The sequence below is a fragment of the Melanerpes formicivorus genome, unplaced genomic scaffold (genome assembly GCF_026170545.1).
Source record: "Melanerpes formicivorus ecotype bairdi unplaced genomic scaffold, bMelFor1.0.p_v2 SCAF_35, whole genome shotgun sequence".
Lineage (NCBI taxonomy): Eukaryota > Metazoa > Chordata > Aves > Piciformes > Picidae > Melanerpes > Melanerpes formicivorus.
The window spans coordinates 4,165,038-4,182,650 of NW_027142387.1; the positions used below are offsets into that span (position 1 = coordinate 4,165,038).

Below are 17,613 nucleotides of genomic sequence, written 5' to 3' on the forward strand. Positions count from 1 at the left end.
TTTGGTGATGCTGCAACATTCCTAGGCAGCAACCATGTTAATTTTTACCTCCAGTCATCCTTTGAGAGATTAGATAAAATATTCATCTCTTCATCATCTTGCAACAGACGATACGCTGCACTAACGTGGTGATTTTCAAGCACGGATCGGTCATTGTATAGAATGGCTGAGTCTGACCTGGCATTTAAAAGAAAACATAGAAAAGGTTACATTTCTTCACTGGCTAGAGTCTCATGTTTAGAAGCTACATTGATCAGCTACAAAGATTAGTTCTATAGCACAGACAGAAACACATTAAGAGCACCTGTAATACTTTGTTCATTGCTGTTATTGACTAGAAGAAAAGTAATGATCAAGATGCATCACAAAATCTGTTTCATCATCTGAGACTCGCCTAGTGTCTTTGTTACATAGTTTAAAAAACAACAAGCTGAGAACTGAGATACGTAAATTTAGATTGAATCATGAGGCTGTTTTCCAGCTCTTGTGTATGTTGTACCCAAGCAAGCAACTACAAGGTGTGTCCCAATATCATTTCCAGAACAGCAAACTGGCTGCAAGCAAGATATAATTGAACTGCTCTCTGCCATCTGTGCACTAGACTATGCTGTCTGGAAGGGTGATTGCCAATGGGATAGAGTAAGACTTTACACCTTATTTTAATCTCCAGGACATAAATCTGACACTGATGAGTGGCTAAACTGGACAGAATACAGAGGTCTCTGTGGAAATTAATGGCAACGGAGGGTGAGTATGATCTATACAATCCCTGCTCAGTTTTGCTTCACAGAGAGCAGTGCATATTTTTCTCCCCTCTCACTCTGATGTTCAGTGTTACAGAAACTAAATTACAAATGTCCTTCCTTGAATTCTTCTATGACTATTTTGAAAATACAGTATATTGCCAGTTCTTACAGGCATGAGGATGTAAGAAGTGGAGGGTGGCTTGGCCCAGAACAGTGACAGAAGTTTCTTTCTATGATCCCAAGCCGTCCTGAGCATATTTTTGTTGTATCCTTGCAAGCCTTATGTATCTGTGATACACAGCAGGATTCAGCTAACATACTCCAGACACCTAATTTGGGGTAAGTTGCCATGCACCTGACAAATACCCAAGTGTGCATGATGCTTACTTATCACTGTAACTAGAGACTTCACAATCTCTGCACACATCTGAATTTTCATCTTCTTCTCTCTTCCACCAACTCAAAAACTTTGAAGAAGATTCTAAATTCAACAAATATGCCATTCCAGTCTAGTTTGTGATCAGCTAATTACCGCCTAGCAATTTACAAAGCTTAACAAAATTATATCCCTGAACAGGTAATGTTAAACATATCCCCATGCTGCAGGTGGTGTTTTTCACTCAAGTGAAAATAGTGTGTGTGGTGGTGGTGTTCACTGATGAATATAGATATTTCTGAATTCTTGATTTATGCAGTTAATGTTTAAGTCTTCAAATTCAATAAGGAGAGAAAAATGTTGAATTACAGTGTCTCCTCCAAAACTATAGTTTCATCAAAATACAGCACTTTGTGCAGCAATTTCTTCAGCAACTTTATACAGAAATATTTTAGGACCTTCCTTCTCCCTGATTATTAAGATGAAACAATGATTAGGAAGCTAGAATGCATGCATTACATTGTAAACAGCTGACTAAGAGAAAATTAGATGCAGCCTAAAGAAATGAACTTTCAGCCTGTACCACCCAAAAGAAAAAGCTCCTGGCAGTTTACTCGTTGGCTGTGCTGTTATTCTGCAAATGTTCCTGACTCCATTTCCCAACCTTTCACCACGTTCTACAATGACCTCACCGTGTCTGGATGTGAAAGTTATTGGTGGTTCCAGTGTGCTCATAGTCATGGATGGCAGCTGCAAAGATCATAGCGAAGATCTCCAGCTCTGTCAGCCAGTGCTGAAAAGAGATTACAGAGCAATCAGATAAGCTGTCATTTTCCCCAGCATTAAGGTTTTTGTCTTTTAAGGCAAGCTATCCCCTGCTGACAGTCAATGCTGCACATCATTGCCTTTCCCCCGCAGCCTGCCAGCTGTTTTAAAGCAGACTTCTCTGGTTAATGCACAAAACCCAAACCAGTGTTTTTCCTGAAGCTTCACCTAAATAAATGAAATTTCAACAAAATGTTTTCAGGAGCTAACAAGGCTTAGAGGGGAAACATATACCCCTCAAAAAGAGCACTGTGTGAAGGAGACAGAGAAAACCCCCCAAAAAGTGGAACTTGACAATATATACTAGCAGGTGTGCACATACCACCAGGGAATGTATTTTTGGCTCAGCTGAGCTGGGTATAAGAGCCTCAAATACAGAAAAATGTCACCAATTTTCAGTTACAAACAGCCTTTGTCAGTCACTAAATCAAGAGGAGAACAGGGAAACTAAACCTCACAGAGATATGTGTCACATTCTTTATTTACCATGTATAGGAACATCTGAGGATTGTTTTGTTTGGTTGGTTTTTGTTGGGCTTTTTTGTTGTTGGTTTGGGTTGGGTTTTTTTCCTAATTGCCTAGTTTGAAGCCTTATTTTTCAAAGCTTAAGTCATTTTGACTTAGATTTCTAAACAACTCATATACTTTTAGTAATTTTCCTCTGAATCTATCAATCATTTCATGTCTGGTTTTCCAACGGTAGCACTTGAGACATGCTGTCAATATTAAGCACAAGAGAGACCAAGGCTCTAAATACTTGTAAATACTACTAAATGCTCTAAATATTGGTATGAAAACTCCAGAGAGAAAATGTTTACCACAGTGGTTGCCAAATATTTTTGTAACAGTTCACTGTCAACCTGCAAACATTTTGACAAACATTCATGAGCAAACCGCTCTTTGCCCAGCAAAGGCTGTATGGTTTCATAAATCTACCCTAGATATCTACCATAGCTCAGTGACCACCACTGGTCTGTCAACCACATGCAGGGGAAGCACAGATAACTGAGAGGCTCTGCAATAAGTGATCTGGCTCTTCACCTGCCTTTCACAGCTATCCTTGCATAACTAGTGAAGAATGAAGCAAGTCTCTGTATTAAAGACCTCCTTACATTAAAAGTACTTTGAAAATATAGGCCAGAGATGTTTCACTTGTTTCACTGGTCCAGGACAGGAACAGACAGCACTGGTGGTGGAGAAATCTTTGATGTTTATATTTCCAGCTCTGACTTGTCAATAAGTAATGCTTTACAGCTGATGAAGAATACAATTTCAGTTTTTAAGTAACAACTTCTGGCAAATACAATGGAGGGAAAAGGGAACTAGGGTTTCCAGGCTACACATCCAGATCCGGTCTTTCACTCCTCAACCATGCTTTGCCATGTCCCCAAAGGCAAGAGTGAAAATGATAGGGGGAAAAAAAATATAAAATATCAGGCACTTTTACTCAGGAACAGGTAGAGAAAACCTACATTGTGCATGCAGAACTACTATAGGACGCACCCAGATAGTCTCATGCATCTACTTTAGACCTTCTGGGAATCATCTGACAAGTCTCACTCCATCAGGATCTTATGACCCAAGATTTAAAACATCACTAAGACAATGAGCTCTGTGCTCGAGATCCCCTACCTCATCTCCTAAGACATGTAGAGGAAAAGCACTGACCCGCATGCCCTATCAAAACATCACTTGCTGACCAAGCTCAGGTAATGCAGGTTTTCAAATAGGCTGTAATACACCTGAGAAGAGGTGTCAAATATAACAGTACTTGAGGAATACCACTCAGAATACAGACTGGGATTATAGCTGCAAACTGCATATAAGAATCAAACCACATAAGTAGCACAAAATCAAAACAGGCTTGTGACTAACTGGAGGGAAATAGCAGGTGAGTAATTGGGACCTTTTAGACTCCTTTTTCTGCTAAAACCTTGCAAGAAAAAGCAAACAAGAAAGTGAAAGCCCGTAGGGAATAGAAGCAATCTCCCCTGAAGGAGGAATATTAACTTCCACTAGTCTGTAATGGACTTCAACTTGGGAACACAGAGCTAGTTTGAAAGAACAAAGCCATCAAGAACTATCGAGAAAGCAGCAGGATACTGTTTCAGGTGAAAAGAGTGAGCAAATGTGAATGTTTTTCATCTTTAAAGGGTAGTCAAAAACAATCCAGAACAAAATATTCGAACTCTGCCATGAGAAGGCATGGGGCATGACGAAGGGGGTGGGAGCTGGGGAGAGGGTAGGGGAAGAAGGCATGAAAGAACAAATATTGACTTCCAGAGTGGAAACAAAAAATGAGTAATGAGGCATGATTGTCTTTCACAAAGATACAATAAACATGAGGAATTAGCTAAGTCACTGGCATGTAAACAAAAGGATTGATGTAGACAGAAAGAAAAAGGAAGAGGAAAGAGCAATGTTTCCAAAACTAGCAAAATGCATGGATGTATTTCCAAGAAAACGCTGCAAAGCAAAGACTGAAATAACTAGCCTGCTTCCTTCCTTGGAGTTTATGATCTTTTATTCCAAAGCAGTTCTCATTTGCAGGGCTCATGATGATCTACTTATTAATCACAATCACAATAGTCCAGAGGAGAGGAGGTACAAACTGATGTGACAGAAGTCCTGCACTGTTACAGGTCTGCTACAAGAAATATTTTCCTGTAATTCTTGTCAGCATCAGAAAAAGAATTATTAAACTTTATAGAATAGAATAGAATAGAATAGAATAGAATAGAATAGAATAGAATAGAATAGAATAGAATAGAACAGAACAGAACAGAACAGAACAGAATAGACCAGACCAGACCAGGCTGGAAGAGCCCTTCAAGATCATCATGTCCAACCCATCATCCATCTAATCAACTAAACCATGGCACCAAGCACCCCGTCAATCTCCTCCTAAACACCTCCAGTGATGGCAACTCCACCACCTCCCCAGGCAGCCCATTCCAATGGGCAATCACTCTCTCTATGAAGAATTTCTTCCTAACATCTCATCTAAACCTCCCCTGGTGCAGAAATCACATGGTAATGCTTAATAATTATAAAGATTAATCAGAAAATCATTCCAAAGAAAGTAATTAGCACAGCCGAACAACAGAGTTAAAGAAAGGAAAGAATGAAATGGCAAGAAGTGTGTCAGCTCTTGGAAGTTGTTGCTGCACGCTATGCTTGTATCCCAATCCTCTGAGAAACAAACATCAGAGTAACTCCAAATCCTCTTTCAACATTTTGTCAATGAGAGAACCCAAAATATTCTAGTTCATAAGGTCAGGTATAACAAGTTCATTCCTAGGCACTGTCCTGAGGGAAAAAGCAAGAGGAAAGCTAAAAAGCTATCAGGCAGTAAATATGATTAGAAGGAAAGAATTTTAATTTTTTTTAATTGAAAAGAAAACAAAAGGAAAAAGAAGCCTGGAGCAAAGCTGTTGAGGGGCCTTGGAAATAACTGGAAATCAAGTGAAGCATGTAAAGATAAACCAGACAACTGTTTCTAGAACAAATTAGCGCTATGGAGGTTATTTAAATTTAAAAGCAAACAAATAAACCACACTTCCCCCCCCCCCCCCCCCCCATTGCAAATAATTGCTTAACAAGATATATGAGGCTTTTTTTCTGCCTTTGTTTTTATATGACTTTTTTCACAGGTTTTTGTCTTTGTCCCAGTGAAGAATCAAGCCAACATACCTTCTAAAACCAAAGTCTTGCATTCCAGCATGTCCAAGTTCCTTGCATAAATACTGTGAAAGCCATGAGTGGAACAACTACGTACATTAGAGTAAGGACAAGGTACTGATGTGAGCATAGTCTGAAAACAGGGAAATGTCCCTACCCTTCTTTACCATGTGGGAGCAAACTACATGCTAGAAGCTAGTCCTACTGTAAGCAGGAGGTTAGCATTGATTGCCTCTAGAGAACATATTCAAACTACATTAATCTATTCACATTGAGATGCATGTGGGGTGGAAACTAAGGAAACAGAAAAAAAAGAAGAGCAAAGTGCTAAAAAGAACATTCTCACAAGAAAGCAAAGCAGAAATACCACTGTTGGATGCAGTGTTACAAGTCTCTTGTTCCCAGTAGAAGAAAAATTGTTTCTTATTGTGCTTCATTAAGTCCTACCCCAAATACCCCATATCATTTGGCTGTGGGAAAAGTGAGTGCTTAGGATTATTCCGAGGAAACAGCAAGCACTGCACAACTTCCTCTGGAGTGCAGCTCCTTCCTAACACTCTGCACAGGATACTTGGTGTACAGCTCTGTGTAGTAGGAATACAAAAGCAAAGGGCTCAGCTCAGGTGAGTGAGTCACTGGCTGAAGTGCCAGCTGCCGCATATGCTCACAAGCACACAACTCCTAGTTCCCTTTTCAGAGAGGTAAATCTGGAATCTGCACATTCCCTGGCATCTGCATATGTTTCAGAACATTGTTTCCTCTGAAATAATGGGAAAGCAGTGGAATTAGAAAAGCATTTCAATACTGAAGAGTTCTTATTTGTCACTTCAAACATCAGGCATCACAACAGCAGGTCACTTCGAAAGGTGTGTGGACATGGATAATTTAGGGATGTAGGTTACATGCTGGTAACTTAGAATGGTACTCAAGGAAAGAATAGTGAAATATGATGAAAGAAAGGAGAAAGATACCTTTATAATCTATCAACTGTATCAAGCCAACAGAGGCAGACATGCCCATGAGTTCATCTCCTCCAGAGAGTTTCAGTTCCATTCACAAGTATGGTCATATCAGAACATTTTCCAATAAATATAACTTGCCTATCAACTCAGGCTAAGGAAGTGGCCTAGAGACAAGCTGCTCTCTAACCATTAAAAGCTGAGCTCAGGTTTCTCATTCATCCTCTTTTAGATCACTGTTAACAGAGTTATAGATATCTTCACCTACCTTCTACTTCTAGATGATCCTAAATCTCTACTTTCTGTAGTACAGCCATATCAAATGAAGTTTGTCTACAGTGCAAACCAGTTCTACTGTGAATAATCATAATCTCCTTACTGAGCAAAACCTGTTGTAATCTCCTTATATATCCAGGATGCCAATTCCTGTACTTACCACTACACCTGTCTTGAAAAGGAGGTAATGGACTGTCTGTGTCACATCTGCAGCATGCATTAGGTTGTGATAGGGATTTTTGTGTTTGCTGTAGCCAACCTCCAGAGCTTCCACAAAGGACACCAGGGCAGAAATGGGGATCTGAGGAAAACAGCACAGAATTAGAAACAGAATAATGAGCTTTAACAGCTAGCATTTGTAGGAGAGCAATTTGATCACAGGTCCCAAAGAGCTGTTTGCACTTCACAAATAACATGCTAAAACATAGGTAAGAGGCATGAGAGAGAGAATATTCTGGTCACTTCCTCAAACTGACTTTCCCATCCCTAATTAGACTATGGATGAGTAATTCCCATATGTAAACACACACATGTAGGTATACTATGAAATGCTGTCTAGAAGACATATGCACTATCAAAAGTAACAGAGGGGATTTGAGTGATTGCCCCTGGAGAAATCTCGTTAGATTATGTATCTGTCTGTTCCCTTCACAATCCACTGGGATGTAACTCTGCTTTACTTTCTATTGCAACACATCATATAGCAAGTCTGACACACCCTAGTAAGAGGAGTACCATTTATTACAACTCTGTTTTCTCATGGCAAAATCCATCCTGCCCATCCTGTGGCCTTGCCATACTTTTCTGTCTCCAAGAGGAAAACTGCACATGCTCAAAGTGAAACTCAGGGCATTTCTAGAGAGGAGACACAGGCAGGGTCAGGTGCAACATATGCGCCTGGTAGTATGGGTTCTCTGGTTTCATCTCCTCAACATCAATTACCCTAAATGCTCATACTTCCCTAGTTAGAGGAGCACTGTTACTTTTCTCTTGAATACATAACTGGGAAGAATGCAGTTCTGACCAGTTACCTTCTTCAAACATTTCTCATGGGGCACAGGCAGTTCCTGAAGAAGTACAGAAGTCAGAGATCTGTAAACTCTTTCCAGACAAAGTAGAGTGGGGACCCTCAAGGAGTGGAAGTGCCAGTGGAAGAAGGGATAGCAGAGTATTTGCATAGGGGGAACAGTCAAGATCTGAGAGCAATGTTTCTGCCATTCAAATTTTAGCCTGTTCAAAGCTAGAGGAAAAGAGATGCAGCATTCTTACCTGCAAACCCTTGCAACAATTCTAGAATTCTAGAATAGTTTGTGTTCTGAGGGACCTCAAAAGGTCATCTAGTGAAATCCCTCCTGCAATAAGCAGGGGCATACTCATTTAGATCAGGTTGCTCAGAGCCCCATCCAGCCTGACCTTGACTGTTTCCAGAAATGGGGCTATCACCTCTCTGGGCAACCTGTGCCAGTGTTTCACCACCCTCAGTGCAAAAAAATTCTTCCTTGCACCTAGTCTGAATCTACCTTCATTTAGTTTAAAGCCATCATCCCTTGCCCTGTTGTTATAGATCCTGCTAAAAATAATATCTCCATCTTTTTTACAGGTCTCCTTGAATTACTGATAGGCTGTGATAAGGTCTCCCCAGAGCTTTCTCTTCTCCAGGGTGAACAACCCCAAGCCTCTCAGCCTTTCCTCACAGGAGAGGTTCCATTCCTCTGATCACTGTTGTGGCCTCTGGACCTGCTCCAAGGGGTTTAGGACTTTCATGTGCTGAGGACTTCTGAGCTGGAAGCAGCGGTATGGTCTCACCAGAGCAGAGGGGCAGAATTACATTCCTTGACCTGCTGGACACACAGCTTTGGATTAATTTGAATTTGAATCCACACTCTTTTTTTTCATTTTCTGTTTTTTTCTTTTTGTGCCTGCATGCTTGAGAGTCTATGAATCTCAGGAAAAAAAATACTATCATTCCCACTGGATGAAATGTAATATTTCTCATGGATTTCACGGGGCAGTCTGTTTGGAACCCTTTCTACTTATTTGTTCACTGCAATTAAAAGTACTACTTAACATATGGCCTGCCTTACTGGGAAAAGTGTAGTGTCCACAAAGCCTTTAAAGCAGCGCTAAAATTGCATTTTGAGTGGAACAAAGCAGGATGAGAGTGAAGTTGAACAAAATCCAAGATGGAAAAAAAGATCCATATTCTAACTACTGACCTTGAAACGGTTGATCAGATCATAGCGTGTGAGGAGTTCATAGAAAATGAATTTCAGTGCATGATCCCCACTGGCATCATTTAGTGCAAATACATCAAAGGACCACTTGTCTACATTCTGCAAGAGTGGGTAGAAAAGACAGTTAATATGCTAATCTCTTTCATAATGGTATTTCAATTGCTATAATTTTGCATCTACAAATGGAGAATTAGAGCAATAATCTAAGTGTTTAGCCTTTTTTTTTTAAACTTCTTCAGTTCCACTTAAGCAATGCAGGGTTTAATTTACTCATCAGTATTGTATGACTCATGTCCATTAAAAACATGTATGCTGCTCGTATTTTCTAAACATGGCAATTCTCCACACCAGAATTTAATCAGCAAAGGTTCAATCCAAAAAGCCAAGAATCCTGCTTTGCTTTAGCACCGGGGTGGCCCTACTGTGCCTGATTTTTACCCTTTTTGGCCCCTACCCACATACTATGTCCACAAAAAAGAATGCTAACTTTGAAGGAAACTGGAAGAACAAGATATGCTTTTTAGTGATACTAAAGCCTCTGGATTTTGCTGTCTCTGTAGAGTTCTTTTGAGTTTGTACTGCGAGCAAAGCACTCCAACACTTCTCTCATGCTTAAAACAGAATAAGGATTTTACATTTAAAGCAAATTCAGGCACCTGTGGTAACATTTTTACTACTTAAGGTTCACTCAACCAAAATAATACCTTACTAGATGAACTATCTTGCTAGTCCCAAAGAGTAGCTTAGTTCCTTCTGATGTTAATATTAATCCTAAATTGTGATTATTGCACCTTAACCTGTCCAAAGACAGCATGACCCTAGTTTTCCTTTCTTCTCTGTTTTTTTTTTTTAATAAAGATTAGTCCAGTGAGGTTTTCAGAAGACTACAGAGCAGGAGAACATCCCAGTAATGTTAATGGAACAGTGATATAAAAAACAATCTTTATAACAGCAAATATCAAATTCCATCTAGAAAAGTTCTAGTCAGTTGTAAAGGATATGCTAAAGCTGCAGTGTGGTCAGTCAAGAGACTGAGGAGGGAAAGTTCACTTCCCAGTTCTTAAAGCTAAAGCTATAAACCTTCTTCAAGAAGGTTAAGTGCAAATCTCAACTCTTAGGAAAGGCCATAGAAGCTGGCAGCACTCATTATCTAGAAAGATAAATCTTGAGCTCAGAATTGAATGTTCCTGAAACCCTGTGAACTTTTCTCTCCTCCATCTAGCAACAAAGAGGAAAGGTGCAGAAGGAGTTATAGCTAGAAGAATGATATACACATGAGCCATGCAGCTGCATCAGGCACAAGACCAGCTCTCAATCTCTATTTCCTGCTGAGAACTTTGATGTACTTCCCACAGGGTTTTATCTGAATAACTGTCCTTAAACCACATATTAAGGATTGGCATCTGCACATTGAAGTTTCCCTGCACTTTCAAACTCTGTTGCAGGTTACCTCCCACTTCCTTGTGGCAGTTTTACCAGGGATGAAAGATGACCACGTTTAACACATGCATGGCCACAGTGCAAGAAATGGGCATTAGATAGACATAATGTGGAGTACTCATAATCATTAGAGCCCATCTAAAATCCTGCTACCTTGCCTAGCAATACAAAAAATGCTAAATTACAATTATCTACCATAATTAGCATGTATGTTGTCATGGTCATGTTCCAGGTGAGGATTTGACTTCAAGTCAAATGCAACATACGTTGGCCTTTAACTGTGGTCAGTTGCCCATACATCAGGACTTCACATGTACTGAATGAGACCAACTTCTTTTGGAAGCTATCTCCAGCACGGGCTGATCCTGACAATCCTGTTCCTCACATGGTGTTGATTGCACAGAGCTCTTGTGGAAGTACAGTCCACAGAGACATTAATTAGTGACTACATATCAAGGATGCTGAAAATTTAGCTGGGCATTCACCTATCCCAGTAAATCACTTGTTTGCTGAGCACTGATATTGCAAGCTGCTTGGAGTCCACACATGAAAGGTATGGTCAAGCTTCTCCAGAGATGATCTGTGGCCCAAGTCACAGGAAAGTAGTAATAAATTGCAGCTTTGCAACATTTTCAGTAGGCATTGGAGAGAGGAAAAAGTTCCACCCCACCATGAAAACATGTTTGGAAGTCCTTGAACAAACTTAGGAAACGGACAAGAGAAACAATGCCCAAAGCATCCACTCAGTCAATTTAAAGTATTTTCCTGGGTTTGGAGTGTTTTTATTTTGTAATTACTTATTGCAGTCAATGAAGCAAATTAATTTAATGCTTGCACATATATAATAATTTACTTTTGGGTCCTATGGCATTGAAAATAAAGTCTCAACTATGCCGAAGTTTAATTTACTGTAAAGAAACCTTATCTTGTGGAAATTAAAAGGTTCCTTTATAGATTTTTTTCCCCCTGTAGTTAATGTTGTGATCTTGCAGCAGATAACATTGCATTACATAGAATAGAATAAACCAGGTTGGAAGAGACCTTCAAGATCATCGTGTCCACCTGGAAGACCTGAAGCTGCACATTGCAAGAAATGAACTTCTCTCACAGCAACTGATCCTTTTCCTGCTCCACCTCTTTTCATCTGTGTTTTCTTTCTTCCCTGTGGGAGGTTGATTGATTCCAGTTACTAAAACCTCAATTTAATCTCCTTAATCTAGAACAGAGCTATAACCTTCACAACCTGAAAATGGCCACAACCTTGAACTCTATTCTTCCCTTTATTGAAAGGCTATTCCCTTAGGCCAGTAAATGATTAATGCATGTGAACTAATCTAAATGTCAGAGAGACAGAAAGGACAAGTACTAAAATACCCTTACCAAGTCAAATATTGCAATATTATCTTGATGTTTTGTGCAGAAACCCTGCACACACACACACAGCCCCCCCCCAATGCCTTTTTATTTGGATTACCTTTAGCACTCCAATTACAGCTGGTGGGTAGCTCAAACCAACCATATTTGAAGTCCGTCTGTACATTCTACCAAGATAAAATAGATAAGGCAACACATAAACAGAGTTACACAAAACAAAACAAACAAACAAAAATCAAGAAGCAACTGACCATTCATTACAGGAGACCTTATTTAGCCCAGGAAACTCTAACTGGAATTTGGTTTTTTTTTCCCTTCCTTCTTGTTCCTAACTTGATCAATGTTATCTATACCATTCGTAGTGTATAGTCTAGTTTGAAACTGTAAAGTCCCCAGTACCTGTCCCCAGTACCTCATAGCCTGGGTACCTGGCAAGACAACACAGAGAACTTGAGTACTGTGTCCAGTTCTGAGCCCCTCAGTTTAGGAAAGATGTTTACTTGCTGGAACATGTCCAGAGAAGGGCAACAAAGCTGGGGAGGGCTTTGGAGCACAAGCCCTATGAGGAGAGGCTGAGGGAGCTGGGGTTGCTTAGCCTGGAGAAGAGGAGGTGCAGGGCAGACCTTACTGCTGTCTATAACTACCTGAAGGGAGGTTGTAGCCAGGAGGGGCTTGGTCTCTTCTCCCAGGCAATCAGCACCAGAACAAGAGGACACAGTCTTAAGCTTTGCATGGGGAGGTTTAGGCTGGATGTTAGGAAGAAGTTCTTCATAGAGAGAGTGATTGGCCATTGGAATGGGCTGCCCAGGGAGGTGGTGGAGTCACCATCACTGCAGGTGTTTAGGAAGAAACTGGATGGAGTGCTTGGTGCCATGGTTTAATTGATTAGATAGTGTTGGATGATAGGTTGGACTCGATGATCTCAAAGGTCTCTTCCAACCTGGTTAATTCTATCCAACTTCTATCTAATATCAGGTCTTTATCAGAGGAAAAGTCTATGCTTAAATAAACAAGATGTTCCCCATTTTCCATGGCAGCTGACCATATTGCTCTTTCAGTTTCCTTACTCGTTTCTGGCCCACATGCAAGCCAATTCTGACTGATTATTTTCCAGGTTGGTACAGCGGTTACTTTTGTCTGCATATTTAAAAGACTGGTAAAAAATCTTTTTGGGTGTTCACCACATGTTTTTATGTTCAAGGGAGAGAAAGAGCAAGGCAATAATCAACATCTGCAACCATACTAAACAAAGCAGTGAAATACCTACCAGATTTTAAACTTGTTTTCAGGCCACACTGTGTTTAACAGGCTTGGTAATGCAGAAACACTGTCCTAGCTAAAATGCCTTTCTGCAGGTCACCTATTTTCACACTTAAGTAACACAGACCTAAAAGGATGTGATGAAAAACTCTCTTCTCCAATCCAAAATGATCCTGTGTGAAGTCTTCCCTCACTTCCCTTTTTCTTTGTTGTGGTCTGCACTCAGACCTGAGAAAAGGCCTCCCCCTTGGTAGAATTAAATTCATCCTTTCCCTAAACTACAGTCTCAGCCTTTTCTTAAGTGACAATTCAGGCAGACTCTCTCTCCCTGAGTTACAACCCTCCTCTGGAAAAATACTTCCTCCTTTCCACCACAGCAATTGAGATCCACTGGAAAACAGCAGCCACCTCTGAAGTTCGTTTACTTCCTTGTTGAGCCTCATTAGTTAACCCTCATTGAGAATTAGGGTTAATTCACAAATAGCCTGTAAAACCTTGAGAAGCCTGTTCCAAGGAGAAATGACTGGTTTAGTCGTATCACAATTTGCTGCCACTCTTAACACATGTGCAGTAACTTTGGTACACAGATAAAAAGTTGATGAGCTGAATGAGAATTCTGTGTCTGTGTGGCTTGTGGTCCACTGTCTGATATGTCCGGCCTCCTGCACAAAGGGCTGGTAGACTGTCATTGCAATTTTGATGAACAGTGAAAGGTGCTCTGTTCTTCCATTCCTAATTTGAGTTTTGTTGTAAACACTTGGGCCCTTCTGTCTTTCATGCTGCCTAAATTCTGTTTAGAGTTGCACATGTGCCAGTCCTCCTTCAAGCTTGAAGGAAGAATGTCAGCAGAGTAAGAAAAGGTAAGTTTAGGAGAAGTGAGCCCAGATTTAAATGCTTTAAAGGATTCAGAAAGCAAAATCCATTTTACTAGTAGGTTCTGGTGCAAATCCCAACGCAGAAGGCTGAGAGGACTCAGTGGTGTGGGTTCTTTTAAACCCTCCCTGAGCTTCAAAATGTCACATCTTTCTTGGTCTGTAGTTTATCCCAGTGATACTACAATAATGTATTTTCTTCTGCTTCTTAGCAGTTCTTCATAAGAAAAACTAGACCACAAAGGTAAACAGAAGCTAGGGAGGGCTTAGTCTAGGCTGACTGAATTTTAAGAACTGTCACTCTTGAGGTGGGGCTATGTAGAGGTGAATATTCCCTGTCAAAATTATTCCAAGTATGCTGTTAACATCTGTATTATCCTAAAAACAGATTAGTATGTGCTGGTTTAGGCTGCAATCTGTTATTTAATTCCAGGTTTGGGGATGCTATGCAGATCTGTGTAGAAACATCATTAGAAGCATATTAAAGCATTTGTTATTCAACAGAGCCATCTTCTAGTTTTCCAAGGTCTTCTGGACTGAGGTACTCTCCATCTCCTGTCATTGTGCCATCACATCACAGGTGCAGTCTGCAGTACCCAGACAGCAAGTAGAGAAAAGTAATTACACGTTCCTTTACCTTTCCACAAATATCCCAGCTTGTACTGCATGGACAATACTCCTGAACCGGGGTTTTTCCTCTGTCCTTTTGAGCATCATCCCCATTTGCCGCGTGAAGGTAGAAGCCAACCAGTCCCGGACCTCGGAGGGTACAGAGTCAGACTGGATATCACTGAGTTCATCTTCTGTGTCCAGTAAACGCCTAGAAGGTGAAGGAAAGAGATAGATAAACAGACTCCCCTGGAGAGCATTGCAATATTGTTAACAAAAAAGAAACTCACATATACTTTAATTGAAGCACTTGTAAAAAACCTTTGGTTTGTCAGCCCTAATAGAACACAAGTGAACAAGTCTTCAATAGAGTGTTTGTTATCTTCAGTAGTTAAATATCAGGTTGTGAAACTCACTACTAGGCTGACAAATGCTAAGTCTCAGCCCTCTGAAGCAGAACTATGTAATCATCTGCTTATCTTCAGCTTGTCAATATTTCTGACCTTTCTGCCCCTCAGAGCTCATTTATGGTCATGTTGAACTTCCCAGTTAGTATCATATGGCCCTCTCCATTCTGGTCAAATGAGGTGACTCCGCAAGTGCATTTAGCACTGGAGAAAGGGAATTCCTCTGCAACACCTTACCAGTCTACCTCTATCATGACCTGGAGTAAAATTTGGTTTAATTTCAAAGATTTGGAACAAATTAAAAGACTTAGCAGTATTCAAAAGGAATAGAGGAGCAGGAATTTAGAAACTTTAAGAAGAAGTGGGACACAGTTAAGAAAAATTTCTCTGAGAGAATATATATTGAAATTTTCATTGCTTTTGATCTTCCCCCTTGCCCCAGGAAACTTAAAGAAGCTTTTAGACAAAAGATCGAAGATCTGCTCTACACAGAATACAATATCTTAAGGATTAAAAATATACTGTCTGTGAGTAATAACTCTTGGCTAAAACAACTTTCCCCACTGACATGCAAATTGCGACTTCCTGTCATTAGTACCAGCTATTAAGAAGAGCACTGATGTCTGTACTTAACTCACCTGGTTTCATCAATGTATACTGACTCGAGAACAGTTGCAGCATATTCCAAATTCTTCTTCAGGTCTACAACTGAAGCTTCCCCTCTTTCTAACTGCTTTACCAAAGACCGCAACCTAGAGAAAAGAGAAACAGAAATCTGATTAGTACAAAGAGAAATTGGCTTGAGAGTGAGTGTCAGTTCAAAACCAGATCCAGCATGAGACCTAGCATGCAGGATTGTCAGGTGAAAACTCTTGGATGACTCAGTGCTCCCACACCTCTTTTCTGTGTAACTGCACCAGCAGAACTAGGAAAGGTGTTCCCTCACTTTCCAGGTTGATTACAATCCCAGGCAGTACATCTGGAAGATTAATTCACCTCACTAGAGCCAAATCACAGATCCCTCCTACCCATTGCTAGCTTTTCTTGCCAGTACAGGAGCAGAGAACTTTCACTGGTTCCTATGCCTACACCTTCCTTCATCCCATGTATGAGTACTCCAGAGATGTGACCCCTTAACTAGTTACCAGAAACACTGTTTGTACACAGGAGTTAATATTGCAGGAGGCATGTTATCTTTGGCTCTTACTGGCATTTGTTCCATTGATTTCAGTGCCCGGCAGCTCTATGCCACAAGTCATTCAAAATTCATGTTCAATAATGGCACGGTGAGCCACGGTTGCTTCATGGCAGCAGCATTCATCATCACAGAAGATTACACAGGGTACTACATGAATCCATCATTTGGAAAAGCAGAAGTACAGTTGTTGTCATAAAACCCTGTCACACCACCAGCCACTCTCACGTGAAAAAAAATAAATTACATTGTGTTTCCATCCATTATCTATAACTATTTCTGATTCCTTGAGTCACAGCAGCTGCTACCAGCTGCATTTGTTCACTAAGAGCCCAGTCTCTCATCCAGTCCACCTATCTTTTGTTTTTTATAATATTCCCAAATGCAGCTATAAAGTCAGAGCCAAGCTCTCCACCTGAAGGGTGTCTAGGCTGAAAAAATTTGTTTCAGAGTGACTGAAGTAATTCCAGAACTCAGTCCCATTTTGACTGAAATCAAAGCATTACCACAAACATTTAACATGATTTAGTTTTAGGAGCTTGTATGAAAACAGCGGAAGCAGAGGGCAAGATGCTGATTTCCTACCTTCCCCCCACAGACTAGGCATCGCAGTGAGTGGGATTCAGTCACATGTACTGCTTCACAGGAAAATGCAAGGTCTGTCAGGCTACTGACTAAAAGAAACTTCCTGAAATAATTATCATAATCAATCTCAGGAACTCAGCTCAGTATTTACTTTGCTTTCATTGCAACTATTTTGTATGAACAGAATGATTTTTTTGAACCAAAGTACATATCATTCTGTCCAAAAAAAGTTCATTATAGACTGATCAAAACCAACATTTTCATTGGTGGGGCTTTTTCTCCCCCTCTCATTTTCCTTTCAAGTTCATAACTAAAAAATTGCATAGATCTAGCAGACACATTTCCACTGAAGCCCAATTCCTGTGCCTCCAGGAGCCTCCAGGCCAGAAGGGAGGTGTTAACCATCTCTAATATTAATCACTTTTAAGACCATGGCACATGCCACAAGTGAGCCAGGCTGTAGGTCAGCCAGAAATTTCTCAGATTACAGTCATCATCACAGCAGTTACAAAGAACTGGTTAGTCACACAACATTAGCTCTAAATCTAGTTGTTTAATTATATTGAGATACAGGTAATGCCTTTCCTAATGAGATTTCTAAGGGAAGCTATTCCTTCAGCTTGCAAATTCTCTGTGAACATGTGCCAAATATTACAGAAAAAGTCTGAGAATCTTTGTTCTACTGAATTATTTCACATTTCAGTCCTCAGAGTAATCTCTCAACTGCCCAAAGACAAAGCCTGAGCAATGCTGTGCATTTCAACTTCCTCTGAC

At 40.3% G+C, this 17,613-nt stretch overlaps 1 protein-coding gene across 9 annotated transcripts in view; it reads right to left on the reverse strand.

The window, feature by feature from the left end:
- PDE1C (phosphodiesterase 1C) overlaps window positions 1-17,613 on the reverse strand; it is a 315,392-nt gene that overhangs the window by 85,800 nt on the left and 211,979 nt on the right. For all 9 annotated transcript variants that reach the window (XM_068156896.1, XM_068156894.1, XM_068156903.1 and 6 more), the window contains 7 exons: window positions 15,698-15,811; window positions 14,681-14,863; window positions 12,012-12,078; window positions 9,080-9,196; window positions 7,024-7,164; window positions 1,815-1,915; window positions 49-177 (listed from right to left, as the gene is read on the reverse strand). In XM_068156896.1, the coding sequence (XP_068012997.1) occupies window positions 49-177; window positions 1,815-1,915; window positions 7,024-7,164; window positions 9,080-9,196; window positions 12,012-12,078; window positions 14,681-14,863; window positions 15,698-15,811 (852 nt within the window). The remainder of the gene's footprint in view (window positions 1-48; window positions 178-1,814; window positions 1,916-7,023; window positions 7,165-9,079; window positions 9,197-12,011; window positions 12,079-14,680; window positions 14,864-15,697; window positions 15,812-17,613) is intronic.